We start from the raw sequence: 25,050 nt of genomic DNA on the forward strand, positions 1-25,050 counted from the left end.
AGGAGAGTACAGGAGAAGAGGCCAGGTCATTGAGGCCTTCTAGGCCGTGGTAGGACCTTGATTTTGACTCTGAGTGAGATGAAAAAAGGGCTTTGAGTGAAGGGGTGACTTGCTTACAGTGAAAAAAGTTCAGTCTGGGGCCAACCGAGTGGCATAGTGGTTGGGTTTGCCCACTCTGCTTCAGCAGCCCGGGGTTTGTGGGTTCGGATGCTGGGTGCTGACCTACACACCGTTCATCAAGCCACGCTGTGGTGGCATCTCACGTAAAAAATAGAAGAAGATTGGCACAAATGTTAGCTCACGGACAATCTTTCTCACCAAAAAAAAAAAAAAAAAAAAAATTTAAATTAAAAAAAAAGGCAAAGTTTCAGTGTAGCTTTTGAGTTTATATTAGGCTACAGCAGGCTAAGATGGAAACAGGAAGGACAGTTAAGAGATAACTGTAAAAATCCAAGTAGCAGATGATGGTGCCCTGGACCAGGATGCTAGCAGTGGAACTGGTAAGCAGTAATCAGATTCTGGATGTATTTTCAATAAGATTTACGGGGAGTGAGAGAAATAGGCATCAAGGATGGCTCCAAGGTATTTGGAGTAAGGGGAAGGATGGAGTTACCACAACTGAGAAGGGGAAGACCAAGTGCACAGGTTTGGAAGAGAAAGAAGCAGCTCTCTTGTAGACATACTAAGCTTGAGATGCCTATTAGATACCCAAGTGGAAATGCAAATAGGATATAGATATGAACTCTGGAGTTCAGGAGAGAGATCCAGGATGGAGCTACAAATGAGGGAGTTATCAATCTACAGGTGGTATTTCAAATACAGACTGCTTGAGCTCACAGGCAAGAGGGTGTAGACAGAGAACCCTGAGATGCTGTAAAGTTAAGGGGTGAAGGAGACGAAGAAACAGCAGAGGCCAGGGTTGGACACGACAAGAGGAAGGTATTTCAAGGAGAAGCGAAAGATCAACTGTGTTGAAGGTTGCGAGGAAGCCACGTAGGAAGATGAGAGGGACTCAGAAGTGGCCCTTGGATTTAGCAATGTGGAGTTCAGGAGGCAGTTGGAGGAGAGGAATTGGAGACAGGAATTGGTAGGGAGGAAATGAGTAATGGGGAGGTAGCTGGGGAAGAAGTGGAATCAAGAGGGTTCAAAATATCTTTTTTCTCCGAGAATGTTTGAGGGTGATGGGCATGATGAAGTACAGGGACAATTTGATGTTTTAGGAGAAGCAAGGGAGGATTGTTGGAGTGACGTCCTCCAGTGGGGTGTGAGGGGACGGGGAGGGGCTAGCCTAGGTAACAGCTGGGGAGTCATTCCTTTCAGGGGGGCAAGAGGGACAGAGATGGCAGAGTAGGAGGCCACAGATGCTGGGAGAGGAGTAAATGTGGGGGAGGAAATTAATTACCTAGCAGGATAACAGATGAGTTCTTTCCATTTTCCAAACTTTCCAAGATATGTATTATTACATAGTTTCATAAGATATTAAAAGAAACAATTCATGCGGACATATGGGCTTGTGTGAGTCATGCAGGGAGCAGTTTTAAAGCTTCCTCTGTAAGCCTACCCTAGGGTCAGAAACGCCCTCTAGTGGTTTATTCAGGTCATTAATTTTTTTTTCTTGTTTTCTTGCCTTTGTACAAAATAGCACTATGCACATTTTATATTATTTTTTAAGAAACAATTACAAGTCACAGTTTAATTTACAAAAATATCAGACACGTGAGTAAAATAAACCCAAACCATCTGCAGTCCAAGCTGGAGTCGCTATTAATGATCATTACTAAGACTTTCCCCTGTAAGTACATCATGCTCTGCCATAGAGCCAATATTTATGTTCATTCTGCTTCTTGAACGAGTGGTTTTATTAAACCCAGAAGAAGGACAACCAGTGGGCCACTGCCAATCCAAGGCTGAACAACATTCCTGATGCTACACAGAGTACAAACGCCTCATGGTTTTCATTCCTTGTTTCACTTGAGTTTTGATTGTTGCTGGGTTCCCTGGGCCTGGGACATCTCCTCACCCTGGGTTAGTTAACTCATTTCCTCACGTCAGTCTTTCCCGATCTTCCAGACTACCTTCAGCGTCCCCTGTTATGCAGTCTCACAGTGCCCTGTGCTGCTTTCTCCCTCAGCCATTTCCTCCAACTGTAATGAAATGGTCAATTCTGTAATGACTGTTTCTTGTGGTAAGTCATGAGGCCGGTAAGGGCTGAGACTGTGTCTGGCTTGTTCACCACTGTCTCCTCGGCATTCGGCTTGGCGCCCAGCACAGGAACAGACTCTCTCCTGCAGGAGACTCTTGCCACACCCCTATTAACATCTTTCAGATCCCACTGCAGAGGAGATTGCATTTCGGAAATGGATTTCTAGTTCTTGAATACAATTTGCAATTGCTTCAGGCACAGATGTAACAATTTGTTACAAAACTGTTCTGGCTACTCTTTCAGTAGCTCAACTTAAATTTCTAGCCAGCAAAGCAACTCTTTACTAAGAAGGCTCAATCCTTAGATGCCATCCAGACTTTATCAGATCACTTTTTCCCAAAACAGAACTAAGGGAAAGACAATAAGATGCCAACAGAGGGAGCTGGCCGAGGGCGCAGCAGTTAAGTTTGCACTTTCCGCTTCAACAGCCCAGGGGTCACCGGTTCAGATCCGGGGGCAGACCTATGCACCGCTTGTCAAGCCATGCTGTAGCAGGCATCCCGTATATAAAGTAGAGGAAGATGGGCATGGATGTTAGCTCAGGGCCAGTCTTCCTCAAAAAAAAAAAAAAAAAAGACACCAATACAGAGGGAAGTACAATGACACCATTTCATGTTGCGCAGCCATATCCCTGATCCTAACCCATATATGTCCCACTAATTCCCAGATTTGGAAACATTTCACCACCTCAAGGGCTTCACTCACAACAGTACCATTGAAATGGGCATGGTGATAGTGTTTATCCACCTAAGCCGTTTAGGCTGTCCCAGCCTCATCCAGAGAATCTTTCTCAGTGCTTCTCTTTGATGACAGAGACTGAGAAAAGTGGATGGCTGGATGTGAAATATCATACCATGGCTCCCTGGGTCCTCAGCATAGGACTTGGAATTGAACAGGAACAGAGTAAAGTGCTCTGAGCAGGGAGTTGAGCTTGTGTCCAAGTCTATCTAGAAAGTCTCTTATCACCTCATCTTCTCCCCCCTCCCTAACCCCCCTAAATAGTTTAATGTCTTGGTACTACAATCTCGGCGTAGCCCTTTTGATGTGGGCCCTGAAAGAGATTCACTTCTATTGTTTGTTCAAAGGTGGCAGGGTTTTCCTAAAATCAAACTTTAACATTTTTATGGAGGCATATGTGATTATTAACTCCACTCAAAAAGAACTTCGTTTATTTTGAACTCCTTCAGAATAAATAACATAACGAATACAAACATACATATGTATATTTGTGGCGGGTTCTCTCAAACTTGGAGTTCCTTCCTTTAGTGGAGCTCTTCCCAGCATTGTTCACGTGCATGGCTCCTTGTCATCCTTCAGGTCTCAGCTTACATGTCACTTACTCAGGTTTGGCGTGACTACCCAATCTTATTAGTCCCCTCCTGCTTTAGTCTCTCTCATAGACCCTGCTATTTTCCATCATACCATTTATCACTGCTTCATATATTTATTGTGTTCATTCATTTAATTCCATCTACTCCCCTAGACTGTAAGGTTCCCAAGGGCAGGGACCTTGTTTGTTCACTTCTGTATCCCTAGGGCCTAGCACAGTGCCTGACATGTAGTCGGTGCTCTATAAAAAGTGCTGATAAACGAATGAACATTTCCTTGGTTGTTTCACTTATACTTATTTGTTCCTTCTACTGCGTTTGAGTTCCTGCTACTGCACTGTAACCCTGAAGGGAACAGGAGAAAAGCACAACATCCCTCCCCTCCATCACTGAGTAGTGAGGCGGCAATTCCTTTGTTGAGAAGCTGCTGGCTTCTCCAGGGAGGCTGTCTCATACCCAAAGGTACATAATAGTTCTACTCGAAGTAGCACGACTGAGGCAACCAGGAGAGCTGTCAGAAATGCTTTTCAAGTTACATGCATTGGGTTCTTGGGCGCCCGAAACTGAGAACTACTGCCATTACAATTAAGCGAGTATTAGCAGAATGTTGAAAAGAAGTGTGTGTGTAACTTGCATAACGAGCCACGGGATCCTACATCATCTCTCTGAAATGAAATTCAGATGTACACATCCTTCCTTCCTCGCGCGCCAGGAAGCGGAGCCTCTTGCAGCAGTTCCTCTGCCCAAAGAGGGCGGCAGTATCCCAGTAACTCACTCCCTGAAGATGTGGAGGTGGGAGGAGAGATTCGCGTTCAAAACCTTTTTGACTCTACCCACTCTCCGTAGCGCCTTAGCCCGCTCCAGTTTCAATGCGCGTTGTTGTTTGGCGAAGCTGTCCTATACACCGCCCGCTGCTCTCCTGATCATGGCTTCTCCGAGTTCCTTCACCTACTGTTGCCCTCCATCTTCCTCCCCTGTCTGGTCAGAGCCACTGTACAGTCTGAGGCCCCAGCACGCGCGGGAGCGGTTGCAGGACGACTCGGTGGAAACAGTCACGTCCATAGAACAGGTGAGGTGGCAGGACCGGGCGAGGCGTCCACGCGGGGGCTTCTGGGAGTGGGAGTCCCGCTCTTAGGGCTGCCCGGTTGTGAAACTTACCGGAGAACTACTACTCCCACCGTGCATCGCGGTGCCTCGCCTCTGAGAAGCTCTGGGCACCCAGGCTCGAACTGGAGAGTGGAGCGTTTATGGGGCAAGGTTGGGGAGGGGTCATTGTCAGATTTGGCTTGGAGGAGAGGACAGCCTCAGGGAGCGGAGAGAATCGTGTTCTGTGCCTGGAGGGCCGAAGCAGCCCGGGCGGTCAGACAGCCCGCTCCATTCTGCCGGGACATCCGGAGGTTCTCGTGTGGATAGTGACTTTCCCCACACTGCTGTAGTTTAGGGACATAGGGGTAAGAGAAGTGGCCAGACTGCGATCATGCCATTCCACGATCTGTTTAATTTCTGACCCACAGTGCCAGGTTTTGGGCCTGCCTCGTGGGTGGGCATTTTGGTAGTCATTCAATCATTTGAGCACCAGCAGTGTGTTGGACACAATGTTAAACGCTGGAAATACAAAGAAAGAAAACAGCGCCTGACCATGTGCGTGGCACAGCCTGGTTGGGGAAGACAGACAGGAAAACAATACAAGTTTGGAATGTGCTGTAATAAAAGTGTAAATTTGGATTGCTTGTCATTCATTCACCGAGGCCTTGAAGTAGGATCCAACCTGTCACTTTGAAGAGTGAGGAATGAGTAGTGAACTATAGTTTTGTTTTTCTTATTCCCCAGTTGGAATTCTTCCCAAGTCATTGTGGAAATCTTTGCCTATCTGTCACTGGAAGAAGTGGTCAGGATGATTCTTTTTAGCACTAACAAGTAAGCATCAGGCTGCTTGCTAAAATAAAATCTCTTAGTAATATCGGTCTCCAGGCTTAACCTTGGAGGGACCTGCTTTGACTTTCATACCTGAAGTTGGAAGCCTCCCTTTTGGTAAAATTAGTAATGATTATTATATTGTACATTTATGACTGTAAATTAATAACAGAAACGAGCTGGAATACACAGTTATACACATGGTAGCAGAGAGAATATTTTAACTGGAGATTTAAGCCTTGTGGGTTTTAGACTAGAACCTTATTGAATCTAGCTCCCCGGCTCAGTTAGCCCACCATTGTGTCCTTCTATAGAAGTCTTTTGCAAAAGATTGCAAAGAAATCTCCCATTAATGAAAAACCTACAGGATCTTTGCGGTATTCCTAAGTGGTGAATTGTTGGGTTGCTTCAGGTCAGGCCTTTTTTTTTTTTTTATCAGTCCCAAGACTGTGGAGTCACCTTTTATGTAGTTAACTGAATTGATCCCGCAGATAATGTTATGGATAGATGCTAGTGGAAAAAAGGGAATCAGATATTGGTCTGTTAATTTACAGACCAAAACAGAGACTTCCCTGGTTAGAAGGACAAGTCAAAAACAGGAGCATTATCAGGAGCTTTGCTGATCTACTCTTTCTCTTTTTCCTGTACTGCTTTTTTCAGTAGAGTGCCCCTGTTTAGTTTCTACCAAGAAAACAGCAGCACTTGTATTCCAAGTGCGTAGGCATAACGAGTGATGCAGAAAGGGGTGCAACAAGGTACAGATCTCTGAAAGGGTTCGCCAAGGTCTGGCCAGGTGTGGAAACTAGGCTCTGATATGGGATGTTGGGATGTTGGTATTATAGGATGTCTTTCGAATCTAGGCCCAACTGTGTAGTAGATGGCAGAGCATCTTATATTTCTTTTCCATGTCGTTACTCCAGCTCTCATTTTAAAAATCTAGGACAAACAGTTCCAGATAGTAGGAAGATAATGTAGTGTCTCATTCTCGTGGCTGCCTCAGTGTCTTAATAATCATCATAGTGTCCATTTATTGGGTCCCAGTGCTGTGCTAAGTGCTCTCCGTACATTATCATTCAATCCTGACACATTTTACAGATGAGAAGACTGAGGCTTAGAGAAGTGCTATGTTGGTAGATTAATGATGATATATTCCTAAGAAATACCAGCCTTGCTAGGATGAGTCATTTGCAGAAAACACTACTATTATTCTTTTGGTTCTGACTGAAGCGTCCATTTATTTGTAGGGTTTACTGACAGCTCAATTTTGTGCCGTTGCCAATAAAAACAAATGCTGGTCACCTGCTTCCTATCTGATTATTGGAAGACTATTTGTTAAACAATAATTTGATAATAGGAGTTAAATCTATGAACAGTGGCAAGAGCCCTTAGCTATGGGTCCTTCTGTTCTGTCCATTCATTTTTGTTCATTTAACAATTACTTGAGGGGCTGGCCCCATGGCCGAGAGGTTAAGTTGTCGCACTCCGCTGTAGCGGCCCACTGTTTCGCGGGTTCGAATCCTGGGCGCGGACGTGGCACTGCCCATCAAGCCGTGCTGAGGCGGCATCCCACATGCCACAGCTAGAAGGACCCACAACTGAGAATATACAACTATGTACTGGGGGCTTTGGGGAGAAAAAGGAAAAAATAAAAATAAACAAACAAAACAAAAAACCAATTACTTGAGTTCCTTCTATATGCCAGGCACTGTTCTTGCCACTGGACGTAAGGTGGGGCACGAAAGAGGCCAAATTGATGCCTTTATGAAACTTTTGTTCTAGGCCAGGGAGGCAATCAAAAAGGGAAAAAAACCCTATCTATTTATCTATCTATTGTCTATCTATTTAATGCTAGAGAGAAGTACTGTGGAGAATATTAAAGCAGGATTAGGGAATAGAGTGTGCCCGGAATGGGTGGGGTGGGAGCAGGGGAGGTTTTTATGTAAGATGGTAAGGGAAAACCTCTGATGATGTGATGTTTTAGCTGAGACCTGAAGTAAGAGAAGAAACAAGCCACTTGTGTACCCAGGGAAAAGCATCCTGGGCAGAGAAAGCAGCAAGTGCAAAGGACTCAAGGCAGGCATGTCCCTGGTGAGTGGGAGCCACTGGGAGAAGAGGGTTAGCAAAGAGGAGAGTAGGAGATGAGGCTGGCCGTAGAGGGGCTCATAGGCCATTGTAAGTACTTTTGTTGTAGGTACCTGATTGAGATGGGAGCCACTGGGCTGGAGAGCTTCCGTCTACCTCCCCAGATTCGCTCTACCCTTTTCCACCCTGCTCTGGAGATGTGCCCCTGGAGGTGGACCTGCAGTGGCAGGCTCCCTTGCCTTATGGCTTCTAGTTGTATTTGGCCATGGGGAGTACGGATAGCAGATGAGAGAGAGGCAGGGAGAAGAATGGGATTGGTGTATTCGTTCCCTTCCTGCAGGGTCATGTGGGCTGGAGTGTCTTTGAATTGAGGTCCCACCTCCTCTCAGGGGCCTCCTCCATGGGCTCTCTCTTTCCCTTTCCACTTCTCTTCCCACCTTCAGGTCTAGGAGGGGATGCCCTCTGTTGCCAGCCCCACAGTACTACACTCTGTGGTTTTGCTATACCTGCTCACACCTTTGTAACTAGTGCCTTTATAAACTCTCCTCAGATCACCCACTTTGAATGTGCCATCTGTCTCCTACCAGGAGTCACACTGATCCATAATGGCGGGGTTTTGACACAAGCTGACCAGCATTTCAACAGACTCCTTGAGGTCACTGTTGAGAGCAGATTGTGGGGAGGTGAGGAGCAGATTGAGGGGAGGCGAGGGTGGGTACAGGGAGGCTGTTGCAGGACTGCAGGTGACATACGACAGCGTCTGAGCTCAGGGCTATGGCAGTGGAGGTAATCAGGTGCTGGGCAGTTTTTGAAGGTCTCTACTTTGATAACCTGTTTTGCTGATGGATTTGATGCATGGAGAGACTTTTATGACTCTAGAAAGCAAGGCGCGATTGTACTGTTAGTCGTTGTCTTCTTTTGTTGTGCCATTTGCAGTCACCCCATTGCAGATGCTCTGTGATTCAGGCCAGCAGTTAGTACTGGTACAGTCTCCGAGGTAGCAGCCTTGCTAAAAACAGTTGTTTACGGAAGATACTACTTCTCTTTTTCCTTCAGTTTGCTCTTGAACAGAGGCGAAAGCATCCTCCACTTGAAATGGCACGATATCGTTAGACAGCATTCAGTCAAGTGACAGTCTACTCTGAGTGGAGTATAGAACAATGATCGGTCTTAGTCCCTGACCTCAAAATTCTTCTGTCTTAGAGGAAAAAAAAATATGCCTGAAGCAATTAGAGAATAATTTACAAGAGCATGTAATTAATGCTCACTTATGACTGCATTGCGTATGCGGTCGTAATTGCACAGGGAGTGGAGGCTGGTCTGTGGGCTGAGGCGGTCAGGACAACTTCACGTGGGCGTGGGGCTGGGCTCTAAAGGATGGAGCTGGGGGGCAGCCGTTCCAGTGGGAGGAGCTGTTTTGAGGGAAGACTCCAGCTTACTGGGAATGGAGGGTGCAGGTTGGTTGTGGTAGGAAAGTAGGTCAGCTGGATGGGCAGGGCCAATGGGGGGGTGGGGCAGGGGTAGGAAGGGTGGAGAGCCTGGCTAAGGAGCTGGTTTCAAGTGATGGGCGTTGCCCCACTGCAGATCCTGAAGGAGGGAGTGTCAGAGGTCCAGGAATGAATCCTGAACTCCTGCTGTGGACTTGTTTCAAGGTATATTCTCCAAAAGGTTATTAAGTAGAGGTGGAACAAGTCACTAAATATGATCAAACTTAATCGTTTCTTATGCTTCTGATAGAAGGGACCAGAGCTTTGCTTGGTTAAGTGGTCAGTAGGCTAGCTATGTGAATCAGTTTTATTTTCTTGGAATTCAGCATATACCATGTTGCCCAACTATAAGGCAATTCTAAATATCAAAAATTTCCCATTTTCCCTATTAAAGTCAAAAATAATGTTTTTTGGTCAACTTCAAAATACACGTACTTTTAGGTATGGAGGTGAGCAAATCAAATGCCTACTTAGAAAATTTGCATTGTAAATTTAGGTACATATTCCTATGTAAAATCACATACTTTATAAAGTCACACTAATTTGGAAATATTCTTTTTCCTCCGTGTTAGTGAAACATTTTTCTTCAAACTCTTTATGTGTATCGTTGACTTTAGTATTTTTATCATTGGTGGAGCCACATTTTGGATCAGCCAATACATTTTTTCCAGACTACACTTTCAGTTTTTTGAATGTGGGTAAGAATATTTCATCCCAAGTTAAAAGTAGCCACTTGCATAACATTAGCATTCTTTCACAATGTGTCCAGTTGGTATATATCTGTGATTGAGACAACTTAACCACTTCATTACTTTTTAAAGTGATCTTTAAAAGGGTTTACAGTGGAACTTACATGTGGAAGTGTGAGTTCATACCCCAGGAATAATTGCTAAGCCTGTGTTTAATTTGTCTTCTTTCCTGATACCATCAGTTGACCTCTATAAACAGCCCAAACCAGACCTGGATTGAGGTAGTTTTAGGCTGATGTGTCAAACCCCACTGGTACTTTGTATTCAAAATAAAGAATTGGAAGAACTCCCCACAGCAAGAGTTACTTTGTAAAAGTGAGTTGTTTTTTCTGAGGGATAATTTTTTTAGGAAAATCTTTGTGTTATGTTTGATCTATTAATGATTCTTTTACTGTAGCTTCAGCATTAGCATGAGTGTCAGGCAGCGAAACTGCTTTCTGGAGCGGTCCTCCTCTGGGAGCGAGGGGGCGGGAGAAGGAAAGTGATAGTCCGTGATAGGAAAGTTGCTGCATCGTCAGATTGGCTGCAGATAGAAGCTGTGAAAGACAAAGTACCAAATGCATTAGTTGGTTTTTACCACTCATCTGTGAATGGAAATTATTCTGTGCTTCTGCTGATTGGATTTCCAGAAAAATTCCACGAGCTGTCTTTTAAACAGAGCTGTTGAGAATGCAGGCAGATCGTTAGATCTGCGTTTGTTTATTGCCATAGCACCTAACTCTTGGGGACTGGGTGCTGTCACTTTGTCTCTGGCCCTGGATTCCATCACTGAAAAACACAACTAATGTACGTATTAGTTTATATCATGTATACAGACCATATACATGCGCATACTAATATATATTTATTTTTAGTTTATATTATATATTTTAAAGATACAGGTGCATATATATATATGAATATAAATTAATATAAATATATAGTAGGGGAGGAAAAAAAATCTTTTCCTCTACCCATCTAGGGTTCTCCAGCTGGGGCCCTATAAATTAGATTGGCCAAAGACAGATTAACAAGAGAAAAAGAAATTTATTAACATGTGTGTTGCGTATGTACACATGGGAGCACTCATCAATGAGTAACCCAAAGGGGTGGTTACAACTTGGGTTTATGTACCATCTTAGGCTAAAACAAAGGAAAAAGGTTTTTGGCTTCTGGGTGGAAAGACAAGTTATGGGAAGGGACCAGGAAAAGCATGGTGAACAAGAGTGGTTTCGTCAGGTTTGTTATGCATATTTAAGTCGGGGCCTTCTCCATTGCTAAGAGTTGTTAGGAGTCTTCCATTTCCTTATACAGAGAGGGAGATACCTTTACAAAAGGAAATTTCTTTTACAAGAGGCAAATTTATGCCCTGTATTTAGAGCTTTTCCTGTATCTCCTGGTCGTCAGTGGCCTTCAGCTCAAAAGAATCCTTATGTTAAAGAGGCGTATTTTGGCATGGCATATTCTAGTATCCTCACTACGTATAATCTGACTTCAGCAAACTTAAAACATTCTCTGCATAGAAACACTAGGCCGTGCCCTGTCAGAAGCAGGGGTAAACTTCCAGCAAGCTGGTAGACTTAACTAAACTCTTGTGTTCCCTTTCTGCCCTATCCTAAGTAAGCATTACCTCATTTCTGGAGCAGATGAGAGACGTACTATTGGCATTAACAGTTATGTTATACATTAAATAGCTTTGGGAGGCCTGGCCTGGAAACCTGTCAGGTACAACATTACTTTGATGGGAAAACGAATAAGGTCTAATCAACTGACTAACCAGTGAACTTCTAGATCACGGCATCTTTTCTATGTCGGGGCCTGTCTCTATAGGTGTGGGAAAGCCTGGGTGATAAGGCAGTGCAAAACTAAGCACTTTTAAATTTTTTTCTTTTTTTTTTTTTTAAAGATTTTATTTTTTTCCCTTTTTCTCCCCAAAGCCCCCCGGTACATAGTTGTTTATTCTTCGTTGTGGGTCCTTCTAGTTGTGGCACGTGGGACGCTGCCTCAGCGTGGTTTGATGAGCAGTGCCATGTCCGCGCCCAGGATTCGAACCAACGAAACACTGGGCTGCCTGCAGCGGAGCGCACGAACTTAACCACTCGGCCACGGGGCCAGCCCCAAATTTTTTTCTTTTTTAAGAAATTTATAGTTAACAAAAAGTATAAATAATAACATAATTAGCCATTTTCCTATAACCTAGAATTAACGGTTGCTAACAACTTATTTTTTTGCTTCCGGCTGTTTGTTTAAAGGCAATTATAAATATAGCTACAGTCTCCTTTAACTCCACCCCCAGTTCAGTTTGTTCCCTTGCCATCTCCAGAAGCAACTTCTGTCATGAGTTGTGTATCCTTTCACTTCCTCACTTTTAATCCTTTTATGAGTCCATAAACTCTGTATGTGTGTGTTGCTTTTAAAAATTTGCATAAATTGGGGCTGGCCCCGTGGCCGAGTGGTTAAGTACGCGCGCTCCGCTGCAGGCGGCCCAGTGTTTCGTTAGTTCGAATCCTGGGCGCGGACATGGCACTGCTCATCAGACCACGCTGAGGCAGCGTCCCACGTGCCACAACTAGAAGAACCCACAACGAAGAATACACAGCTATGTACCGGGGGGCTTTGGGGAGAAAAAGGAAAAAATAAAATCTTTAAAAAAAAAAAAATTTGCGTAAATTGTCGCACTCCGTCATCTTGCCTTTTTCCGTTTAATCTTTTCCATCTCTTTCCAAATTGATGTCTGTACATCCAGTTCATCCTATTAACTACTGATAAAGGTAATTTTCAGAAAAGGTAAAATCGTGACTCATATAGATGAAAATGAACATGTTAAAATTTTTGTTTTACTCACATATGGGGAACCAGGCAGATGTTATGACTTGTTCAAAGGAAAAGTCAAAAGGCACAAATTTATGTGAAGTAAAGAAATTGAATTGCACATGGAGGCAAAACTGTTTTTTCCACAGTGGGGAGGGAAGTCAATCAAGTCAAAACTTAAGGGACAAGATATAATTTGCATATCTTATCAGTTACCTACAGTTTACAAAGAGGTCTAAAATAGTTCAAAGACAATGAACAGGGCTGGAATCAGCTTGGAAGGGTGTGCTATAGACAGGGCGTAGTTTCCCACTGAAGTGTGGAATTTTTTCTACACTCCTATGTGGTGTGTAGAGTATGCCACTCTTTATACTGTAGGTGTGTGGTAGTCGCCGAGGAAACCTACATGTATGGTGCAGTATAGTACAGAGTGTTCTGTTTGATCCATCCCCGCCCTGTTGATGGGCATTTGGGTTGTATCTAAGTTTTTACTGTTATTTGCAGTACTCCAGCGAGCATCTTTTTTTTTTTTTTAAAGATTTTTTTATTTTTTCCTTTTTCTCCCCAAAGCCCCCCGGTACATAGTTGTGTATTCTTCTAGTTGTGGCATGTGGGACGCTGCCTCAGCGTGGTCTGATGAGCAGTGCCATGTCCGCACCCAGGATTCGAACCAACAAAACACTGGGCCGCCTGCAGCGGAGCGCGCGAACTTAACCACTCGGCCACGGGGCCAGCCCCCCAGCGAGCATCTTTATGCATACCTTGTTGTGCACATGTAAAGTTTCTCTAGGAGATCTCTACCTGAGAGGTAGAATTGCTGGCTTGTCGGGTCTGTGCCCTTTCAGTGTTAGTACCTGCTGCCATTTTGCCCTCAATTGGATCTAGCGTCTAAGCACTCACTGGTGGGGTCCCGGAGCTCTATTTCCCCCCACCCTCTCCAAGACTAGGCATTGTCAGAGCTCTCAATTTGGGAAAGAGTGTCTTTTACATATGTTCCAAGTATCTTCCTCTATGCTCTTGTTTGCCTTTAACCTTGCTTATGCTGATACTTTTATCTGTCTTTTTCCTTACAGTTTTGGCTTTTTGAAGAAATTTTTCTCTATCCCAAGAATATAAAGATATTCTCCTATATGCTTTTCTAATAATTTGACTCGAGTTTTTCATGTTCAAGTTTAATCAACTTAGAATTTCTTTCTTTTTTTAGGGTGTGAAGTAGTAAGTTAATTTTTCTACCAGCAACATTTACTCAGTAGCCCATATTTTTCCCTTTTATATTGGGTTTTACCATCTCTGCCGTATACCAAGTTTTCACATATGCATGGCTGTTAGGAATTCTTTAATGAAAAGTGCTGTACTAGAGGACGATTCCTGAAATATTCTAGCATAGTAATGATAGGCACCTGTCCTTTGAATGAGGAGGTGTTAGTGCCGATGACATAACTGTGCATCTCTAGGCCACTGGGAACCTCTTGCTAGTATTCATTTTGGCTTATGGTTTAAACTTAATTTTCCTTCATTACTTCTAGAACACCTGATGTTTAAAGACATTTTTTAAAACAGAAACTAACGGTGAGGGCAGTGGCTCTCAAACGGGGCTGACCGTGAGAATCACCGGAGAGTTTTTGTCCTCCCTGCTCCTAGGTTGCACCCCAGACCAATTAAAGCAGAACCTTTGGGGGTGGGGCCGAGGCATCAGTATGCTTTTTAAGCTCCCACGTGATTTTTTTTTTAGGTTGGCACCTGAGCTAACAACTGCTGCCAGTCTTCTTTTTTTTTTCCTTGCTTTTTTTCTCCCCAAATCCCCCCAGTACCTAGTTGTATATTTTATTTGTGGGTCCTTCTAGTTGTGGCATGTGGGACACTGCCTCAACATGGCCTAACGAGCGGTGCCATGTCCGTGCCCAGGATCCGAACCCTGGGCCACTGAAGTGGAGCGGGCGAAGTTAACCACTTGGCCACGAGGCCGGGCCCCCGCAACGTGATTCTAATATGCAGCCAGGTGTGAGAACCTGTGCTTCCTAAAGGGTCTTAGCCTTGGATAGAGAGGGATGCTGGCTGGATAAGGGGGCCAGCTCAACTCTGACTTCCTGGTGAATCTTGCACTCAGAGTATTAGGTTATTTGTTCAGAGAAAAGTTTTACCTTCTCATCTTTGTGCTTCACTAGTTAAGAAGAAGAGTGTGGTGAGCAGTTTTGTTTTGTTTTGAGGAAGATGAGCCCTGCCAATCCTCCTCTTTTTGCTGAGGAAGATTGGCCCTGAGCTCACATCTGTGCCCATCTTCCTCTACTTTATGCATGGGATGCCTGTCGCAGCATGGCTTGATAAGTGATATGTAGGTCCACACCCAGAATCCGGACTAGCAAACCCAGGGCCGCCAAAGCAGAGCGCATGCGAACTTAACTGCTGTGCCACCGAGCCGGCCCCACGGTGAGCAGTTTTAAAACAGTAACAATTAATAATTATAAATTAAGAAAGTACTATTTGAAGTCACACTCCAGCGTCAACCTCTGAGCTGAAATCCACAGTGACCGTTGCCACTACGGAAACCTTCCTTGATCTGTCACATGTTAGCATGCATCAGAATCCTCCAGAGGACTTGTTAAAAATAGGTCAGTGGCCCCAACCCCTAGTTTCGGATTCTGTAGTCTGTTACCTGAGAGTTTACATTTTTAACAAGTTTAGCTTGGTTCCAGGTGAAACCTGCCCCTGGGCCACTTGCTCCCAGACCCCACTGGGTGGAGTCTGTCTGCTCTTCAACAAGCTTTTGTTCTGTAGAACAGGTGAGCACAATGCAGACTCCTCAGGGGCGGGAATCTTTGCTTAGGGAGGTGTTCCGGACACCTTGAACATAGAGGAAAGATGAGAAAGTATTACTGAGAAAATACTGTTTAAACTCTCACAGTAATAATAAAGTATTTGGGTTTTCCCCTAGTAGTTTATTATGAAAAATTTCAAACATAGCAAAGTTGAAAGGATTTTACAATGAATACCAGTATACTCATCACCTACATTCTTTTAACATTGACCAGACTTGCTTTATCACAAGTTGATTCACCTATTCATCCCTCTATCCATCTTTTCTTTTCTTTTTTTTGAGGAAGATTAGCCCTGAGCTAACATCCGCTGCCAGTCTCTTTTTGCTGAGGAAGACTGGCCCTGAGCTAACATCCGTGCTCATCTTCCTCTACTTTATATGTGGGACACCTACCACAGCATGGCTTGACAAGCTGTGCCATGTCCGCACCCGGGATCCGAACCGCAAACCCAGCCCCGGGCTGCCGAGAAGCGGAACGTGGGCACTTAACCGCTGCGCCACCAGGCCGGCCCGTCTATCCATCTTTTCTTAATGAATTTCAAAACAAATTGTAGATATCCATACACTTCTCACTAAATACTTTAGTGTGCATGTCATTAACTAGCGTTCAGTATTTATTTACAGTTCTTTTTTCTTTCCAGATAAAATTTACACACAATAAAATATGCATATCTTAAGTGTATATTCATATTCGCTGAGTTTTGGCAAGTGCACACACCTGTGTAACCTAAACCTTTATCAAGATAGAGGACGTCACCTTCACTCCAGAAAGTCCCCTCATGTTCCTTCCCAGTCAGTCCCCACTCCCACCCCACCGCCCCTAGAGGCAACCAATGTTCTGATTTTTTTTATAGATTAGTTTTGCCTTTTCTAGACTGTCAGCTAAATGGAGTCATACAGTATGCATTCTTTTGGGTCAGGCATCTTTCACCCAGCGTATTTACGAGGTCCATCCATGTTGTTGCATATATCAGTAATTTGTCCCTTTTTATTGATGAATATGCTACAGATTGATGTTGTTGGTTTTTTAATCCATTCTCCTATTGATGGACAACTGAGCTGTTGCCAGATTTTGGATATTATGAATAATGCTGCTGTGAACATTCTTGTAGAAGTCTTTTTTTATGATCATGTGTCTTCATTTTTCTTAAGACCTACAAGTGGAATTGCTGGATTGTAGGATAGGAGTATGTTTAATTTTATAAGAAACCGCTGGCCTCTTCCAGAGTGGTTGTGCATTTTACACTCTCACCAGCAGTGTCTAAGGGCTCTGGTTGTTTGGCATGCTTGCCAGCATTTGATGTTGTCTGTCTTCTCATCTTTAGTCATTCTGCTGGTGGGTGTGATGTGGTATTGTTAAAGAAAAAATTATTCGTGACACTTGTTAAAGGAAGACTATACAGTGGGGGTTTGCAGTAGGGGAGAGAGATTGGGCTTAACTCTTAATACAAGGAAGAGTGGGAATTTATAGTCAAGGAGCAAGGCGGTGGGGGGATTGGTGGGTGGAAAATTACTAAGAGGAATCATCAGGGGTAAGTGGGGATTCTGGCTAAACCAACCTAACAGGATTCCTCTTGAAGGCAGGCCAGGGTGATCAAGACATCACTGGGGGATGGTCGGGGATGAGGAAACTGATGAGATATTGAGGATGGGGGATTCTGGTTAAACTAACTTAGCAGGATTCTTGCTAAAATTGGGTGATGCAAAGATGGATGTGGAAGTACAAAAGCTGAGGCCTAGTTGGGACGAGGATTCAGAGGAGCCTGACTAGAGTTTGGTCAAGGAGAGACTGTCAGTGTCTCATTGCAGAATGCTCGCTTTTGGATTGCCAGAAACATTTTCTAATTGGTTTAAGCATTTATGTATCCACTTTACATATACATGTATTGTGTGTGGCTGTGCAGATGTATTTGACTTTTCAAAAATCTTTCTTGTACCTGGATAAAGTAGTCATGGTGGAATCTGGGTATTAAATGTTTTGTTTTGATTTTTAATAATTTCCTCCAACTTTTTTTTTTAAGATTTTATTTTTCCTTTTTCTCCCCAAATTGCCCCTGGTACATAGTTGTATATTTTTAGTTGTGGGTCCTTCTGGTTGTGCTGCTATGTGGGATGCCGTCTCAGCATGGCCTGATGAGTTTTGCCATGTCCCTGCCCAGGATCTAAACCGGCGAAACCCTGGGCCACTGAAGCAGAGTCCACGAACTCAACCACTCGAGCACGGGGCTGGCCCCATCTCCAACTTGTTATTACAAAAAATTTTAAATATACAGAAAATTGACAGCATCTGTTTACCCTCCACCTAATTTCCCCACCTCATATCAACAGTTAAGGGATAAGTTTTAAAAGAGGATAAAATCAGGATTTGTACAAATGTAAAATGAACACATGTCAAAGGTTTCATTTAACTCACGGAGCCAATAAGCTATTACAACTACTTCAGAAGAGAATTCAAATACCACACATTTACAGTCAGATATGGATTGCTGAAATGAACTTACAAATGGATGCAAAACTGGGCAGTATCCATAGGGTGATGATTAATTGCATTTTACCAGATACAATTTGCATGTCTGTGGACAGAAATTATTTACATTACTGTCCATTTTCTACAAATTAACTTGTACCTCTACAGAGTTGTGAAATAGCCTAGTCAAGGACAAAAGTGGAGATAACCCAATGGATCATCTGGCCAGGACACAATTTTTCCTTTCGCATGCGTGCGTGCGTGTGTGTACACATGTGTATATATGTATATGACTAATTTTTTTATGAATCTTTGAAAGTAAGCTAAAGACCTTATGACATGTTGCCCCTAAATAATAAAGCATTCATCTCCTAAGAATGACATTCTTCTACATAAGGACAATAATATCACACCTAAGAAAATAAAGAATTCTATAGTATCATGATATTATCATGATATTATATTATTTTTAAATTTCCCCAATTGTCCCAAGATTCTTTTTATATCTTGTGTGTGTGTGTGTGTGTGTGTGTGTGTGTGTGTTTGAATCAGGATCCAAGGTTCCTTTATTTCAGGCTATTTAAAAATTTTGAAGAGCTAACCCCTTGGGACTAAATCTTCTGGTGAGTAATCCTAGTGGCCTTTCTTGTGACATTTCATTTAGCAATGTTTCTGAAACAGATCAGATGCTTTAGGCTGTCATCCTCTTCACAGGAGAGCCATATCACTTTCGTTAACATGGTCATGAACTGTGTGCCCTGTGCCCAAGGGAACTGAACCTATGGGCCCCTTGCTATTTAGGCAAAAGAAAATTATCTGTTGTTATGGGGCTGTTGATCAGCCTTTGTATTGTACCCAGTTGGTAACTGCCTTGCCTGTGGGGGTTCTCATGCAGAAAGGAGAGATTACCTAGAATAGAATAGTCTGTTCCTTTGGGATGGAAAGGAAGCGTGGAAATTCAAGATAAAATGAGAGGCCAGGGAAAGTGGACATGCTTTAGCATCCCTTTATTGAAGCTGATTTTCTTTTCTTGAATTCTGACTTGAGAGCTACGTAGTGTTCAGAATTCTTCACGACTTAGGTAACTTTGTTTTTTTTCATAGCCTCATTTCTCCTATATTTAAAGAGAGAATTTTGATAAATTTTTAAAAGGAATTTAATTATAGATCTTGCCTTATTGATTATGCAGTTATTATGACTACTTCTCTTAACTCTGCCCCAAAGGCTAAATTTCTAAGTCTACTAATGTGTTGGAGGTCCCCAAGACCACCCTAGGTTTGATGCTTCACTCCAAGGATTCAGAGACCTCAGCATGTAGTCATATTCATGGTTGTGATTTATATCAGCAAAAGTCTACAAAGCAAAATCAGCAAAGGGCAAAGGCTCGTGGGGTGAAGTCTGGAGGAAACCAGGCACGAGCTTCCAAGAGTCCTCCCTGTGGAGTCACACAGGACGGGCTTATTCCTCCAGTACGGAACTGTGGCAAGGCAAGGAAGCTCATTAGACACTCGCTGCTCATGGTTTTTATTGCAGGCTGGTCACATAGGCACCTTCTGCCCAGCACTTCTCAAAATTCCAGACTCTCAGAAGGAAAGTAGCTGTTCAGCATAAACCATGTTGTTTATACAGTTAGGCACAGTGAGCCACTCTTAGCAGTTCTGGGAATGGTGGGACCCCTCCCAAAATCAAGGTTCCCAGATGCCAGCCAAGGGTCAACCTTGCAAGCAGACCTTTCTAAGGATAGCAGTCTCAGGCCTGGTATGTTAACTTTTTATATACAACTAACTTTTTTTTTTCTTCTGCTATGCAAATCAGAACATTTAAAGAATGCTTGCATCTTCCCAGTAACAAATTTACTCAGATTCTATATAACACTGGTAGGCTATATGGGGAGATGGGGGTCCAAAAAAGGATGTTCCATGTTTTGGGGATTACTTTGACTTTTCTCTTCCCTAGATAAATATTTTTAAATTTCTCTGTTAATCCATTACTATTTGTCAAGAAAAAAACCTACAGGCTTATTACTGAGTAGCATTTTTAAAGTTGTACTCTAAAAACCACACTGTGTGCTCTGAGGTGATCTTTTTCTTAAACAATACACCAGTTCCTAAAGACAACCATGGAATAGGAGTAGATTTTTGCAAATCATGTATCTAATAAGGGACTTGTATCTAGAATATGTAAGGTACTATTACAAGTCAGTAATAAAAGAAAGATAGCCCAATTTTTAAAAAAATGAACAAAATATCTGAATAGACGTTTCTCTAAAGAAGAGATACAAATGGCCAATAAGCCCATAAAAAGATGCCCAACATCGTTAGCTATCAGGGAAATGGAATCAAAACTACAATGAAGTACTGCTTCACACCCGCTAGGATGGCTACGATAAAAAATACAGATAGTAACACGTTGGTGAGGATATAAAGAAACTGGAACCCTCATGCACTGCTGGTGGGGATGTAAATGGTACAACTGCTTTGGAAAACAGTCTGGCAGTTCCTTAAATGATTAGACGTAGAGTTACCATATGATCCAGCAATTCTACTCCAGGTATATACCTCTGCCTAGGTAGAAATGAAGACATATGTCCATCCAAAAACTTGTCCAAGAATGTTCATAGCATTATTCATAATAGCCAAAAAGTGGAAACAACCCAAATGCCCATCAACTGATGAATGGATAAACAAATTGTGTTATAGCCATATAATGAAATAGTTACTCAGCTGTCCCTCAGCAATAAAAAGAAATGAAGTACCAGTACATGCTACAGTGTGGATGAAGCTTGAAAACATTATGCTGAGTGAAACAAGCCCCTCACAAAGGACCGTATATTATATGATTCCATTTATGTGAATTATCCAGGATAGGCAAATCTATAGGGATAGAAAGTAGATTAATGGTTGACAGGGACTGGGAGAATTGGGGGTGACTGCTAGGGGATGTGGAGTTTCTTTGTGGGCTAGTGAAAATGTTCTAGAATTGATTGTGGTAAGAGATGCACAACTCTGAGTATACTAAAATCCATTTAAGCATACACTTTAAATGGGTGAGTTGAATGGTGTGTGAATTATATCTCAAGAAAGCTATTAGAAAAATATACCAGTTCTTGAGAGAAAATAAAGTGAATTGTTATTTGTCCATTATTATGAACAGCTGACTCGTAGTACTCAGGTATTGATTTGAATTCATAAGATTTTCAGGCATGCGTCAGTTACTAACTGCATTGCAATATCACTTGTTCATTCTGAAGAAGAGTGGTTAGGAAATTTAAAGAGAAATGACACTATGTTGGGACTGTTTTAAGCATTTTCTTCTTTGCAGTGTGACATACCTGTGTTTCTGTCAGGAATCTTAGTTGAGAAATAAACCTCCATTTTCCTCATGGAGTAGTTGGCTGTTCATGTTGCCTGGGGGGCGGGAACTGAAGGTGGGACTTCTCATTAAGGAACTCTTGTCTGGAAGCTTTTCTTCCTAGGAGTCTTAAGTGTCAGAATGCTAAGGGGGAGATGGGCTCATCCATTAGCCTTTGAATATTATTAAGTCATATGGATCTGAGTCGGCTTGTATTTGGGTAGAGGAAGTGAGTTTTCCTTCCATTTGGTTTTCATTCAGAATTCATCGATTCACTTAGCCATAACAGTATATTGTAGGCAAATCTTTATTTAACGATCTTACTGACCTATGTTTCTTGTATATTTTTCTATCCCTTTCAGCTTTCAGCTAAGGAAGGCATGACTGAGAAATGCAGTCATGTTTCATCTAGGCTGGGCCGTTATATTAGTCCCATGTGTGCGTCTGGAATGGAAAAAGAATTATGAGGAATCTGAGACAACTTTCTTATTCCTCCTGAGTCAGGTTCTCAGAGCAACTTCAGTCTGTTTTTTAAAGTGTTGTAAATTCTTAGCCAGATCATCCCTCAAACTCATGTTCAAAGGGAGATACCAAAGCATATCCTAAAACCGAAGATGAGTGAATTTTAGATTGGCTGCCATTTCAGACGATTCACATCAGTGCTCCCCTCATCATCACAAATAATTCCTGCACCCTTGTCAAAGGGACCGGAAGCTCTAACTCAGTGGGTGTTGCAGAAATAAATAAGACACTTTTTGAAGTTTCCCAGAGAGGACTTTATTATGTGTCTTGAAATCTTTACGAGGACATGCCTCCCCACAGAGCGAGGATGCCACTGAAGGTGAAACCCTGTGTCCTGTGAACCAGCCCTCCCCCGTTACCATACCCTCTCCTTGCAGAAGCTGCACTGTGTGACCATAAATGCTGTGGCCTTCAGAGGACACAGGTCATCTGGTTTCTTTTGTGACCTAACTTTCTGAGAGCCTTCTTTTTATGGGACTGTGGGGTCCTGTGTGTGACGTGGGACCAACGACCAGATGTGCTATTTCTTTGGTGTTCCTACGGTTGATGTTCTTGTAAATCCCTCAGGGGATTTCAATACTGTTCAATCTGCATGTAAACTGTTCAATCTGATAATAAGAAGTATGAACCTTGGTAGGAGTTAATTGTGTGTTTGAGAATGGCCAATTAAATACAAACAATTTCATAGAGCAGGCAAGAATCAATCTTTCTAGCAAAATGTATCTGTCTTTGTCTGCTCCCTAAGTAACTGGTGCCAAGGTGCCAAACTCCAGAACTGCCATTAGTTTGGATATTATGGATTAGTTTACTGGAGAAGTTGATTGTGATGCCAGCATGGTACTGGGTGTCCTCTCCCTCTCCTTGTCTAAGCCTGTCATCCTGCAGAGCAGCTGAATGCAGTCCTGTAGGACTATGAAGGACAAAACCACACCAGCCGTGTAGCCAGTATGCATTTGTGGCAATAGGAAGAAAAGTTGATAGAGGTCTCATCTGTATTTGTTTTCTCTCTCCCTGTTTCTTGCATCCTCACCAGGCCAAAGTAGAAGAAAAGATCCAAGAGGTCTTCAGTTCTTACAAGTTCAACCACCTTGTACCAAGGTAAGCTGTGGTTAGGGGTTTGAAGGGATCTGGGAGACACCAGCTCCTGTGGGAGCCTTTCTCCTTTCCTCCTTGAGCTTCTCAACCTTGGGGGATAAGTCTGCTGTGAGCTGGTGTTTCTTGAACTTGTGGCTACCTGGATAGGCTCATGACCCCAATGCCTTCCTCTGTTAGAATGCTTTTTGGAGGAGATGCCAGTTGGATCTGAGCTGCAGGTGTTATGGGGCTGCCCCTGGAGGCCTGAACTCTGAGGTCTGAAGATGGAGAGAGGAACTTCATGTTTCTGTTGCTTGGTTGTGACCTGCTGCTTTGGTGTTCAGATCAGAACTCTCAGGCTTTTCTTTTTCATATTACACTTTGAAACAGATGTCAAGTCCAGGGGGATGGCCAGGGACGGATTCCTTTGATGTATATTGTTGTTCGACTGCGTAACTGTGAGAAGTTTGAGCTTTTCCCAGCCTGGCCCTTTATTGGTGATTGTGCAGCAGATCCCAAGGATGAAATTTCAAGTGAGAAATAAAATGCCTCTTATTTTCCTTGGCGCTTAGCAAGTTGAAGTCTTCACTGCTCTTTGATGTCAGAAATTCCAAAAAGGGTATTATAAGCTGAAGCTTATTTAATTTGAACCTTTATTTTCTCTTTTTTCCAGTTTTGTCATGTTTCACACTAGAATTTCACAAGGTTATTTCGTGCCTTTATTAGCATTTCTCTTCTAGTCACAAAGTATTTCTCTGAAACCATTCTGTGTCATGTTTCCAGCCATCAGAACTGATCAGTAGTCCAAAACTGCGTGTGGTCATCATTTTATCTTAATGATACAGCGCTTTTCCTTGACAACCTGTGAACAAAGTGTCGTTAGGCTGCTGGCTGATTCACGCTGGATGGAAAGCTGAAGGGTCTGAAGTCCAGCCCGACCCCCTTCATCCTGTCTCCCAGACTTCTGAGACCTAGCAGACTAGCTCCTGGCAAGTCAGACTCGGGTACTTCTATTTAATGGTTCTAGGCTGAGTTAACTTTGTGTCTTTTTTGCTATCACTCTGTTTTGCCACTATTTCCTTGAAAAAAAAAGTCTGTCTGAAAATTCTGATTAGCCACGGCTGAAAACAATTGGAAAAGGCAAAGTGGGAAAAGGGAGAGACAGGTGTGAAGGAAAGAAGGGCAACATCAGCTAGAGGAGGGAGTCTTTCCCCAAATGGCTAAAGTAAATCTCTGCATTAACCCGAAGCTCAGACCTCAGTTAATGAATTATTGCTCCTGTCGTGAGCCACAGCTGGAGATTAGCAAAGGGAGCCATTTGTTTCGGCAGCTCCGGGACAGTGACTCTACCCGCCCCGGCTGAGCATCCCCAGAGGTGGCAGGACGTGGAGATGGTGCGGCGGCATTGCTTCAGGAGGGGCTTTGTGGTCGGCCCTCGCCTCCCCCATGACTAGCCTGATTGGGCTCTGAGTCACTGTCTACTGTCTGCTCCTCTGCGGACACATGTCCTCTGTGTTTCCAAAGGCACCTTGATCATTCGACTTTCCTGTTTCACCCACCATCAGAATGAAGCCCTTGGATTTTCCTTGGATTCTTACTGACATATGAGAGAGAATGGGAGGTGAGAGTCTGGGAGGAGGAAGCAGCCGCGTTTGGGGAATGGTGGTAGAGGACAAGTCAAGGAGTGAAATCCCCTGACTCTGAGGTCTTAGGTCAGCTGTGGGTAGAAAACAAAAATGTTCCTCCTAGGTTTGGATCCTTTGTGGAAATAGAATATATCAGGGCTCTGTGTTTTAATTCAGGAATCTGACATTTTCCCATTGTTGCCTATGAAATTGGGCATTTTAAAGGATGCTAATTAGTATCTTATTATGTCACAGCATGCTAATTACTATTAGAGATGGTACACATTTTGGCTGAAGGCTGAGTATATAAATCAACACGTCAATATGAGGCTGAGGCAAAACATCAAACGAACTCCTAGGATATAAGAATAAATCCGAAAATTTATCATAATTTTAAGTTATCACAATTTCAATATTTAACATTTCAGTGGTCAAATTTTAAAAGTTTGACAATGCAGGAACAAATCTTCATTGTTAGCTAAGGAGAATATTCTGATATTAACAGTAAATCTAGATGACATGGCTTGTTTGTATTTCTGAGGTCATGATGCTGATCAGATGTGATAGAATCACACATACTCCCAGGACCACTGACCACGCACAGGTCCAGGGATGCCAGGAATGATGCTGAGGGAGGCATTTG

At 43.1% G+C, this 25,050-nt stretch overlaps 1 protein-coding gene across 2 annotated transcripts in view; it reads left to right on the forward strand.

Annotated features, from left to right (window-relative positions):
• Positions 1–1,659: 1,659 nt before the first annotated feature.
• Positions 1,660–25,050, forward strand: part of FNTB (farnesyltransferase, CAAX box, beta) — a 68,239-nt gene continuing 44,848 nt past the window's right edge. For both annotated transcript variants that reach the window (XR_289415.4, XM_001499473.7), the window contains exons 1-2: positions 1,660–4,600; positions 22,742–22,806. Coding sequence is in view for 1 of the 2 variants with exons in the window: in XM_001499473.7 (XP_001499523.3) it covers positions 4,136–4,600; positions 22,742–22,806 (530 nt within the window). In the remaining variant the exon portion in view is untranslated. The remainder of the gene's footprint in view (positions 4,601–22,741; positions 22,807–25,050) is intronic.

This window comes from Equus caballus, chromosome 24 (assembly GCF_041296265.1).
Source record: "Equus caballus isolate H_3958 breed thoroughbred chromosome 24, TB-T2T, whole genome shotgun sequence".
Lineage (NCBI taxonomy): Eukaryota > Metazoa > Chordata > Mammalia > Perissodactyla > Equidae > Equus > Equus caballus.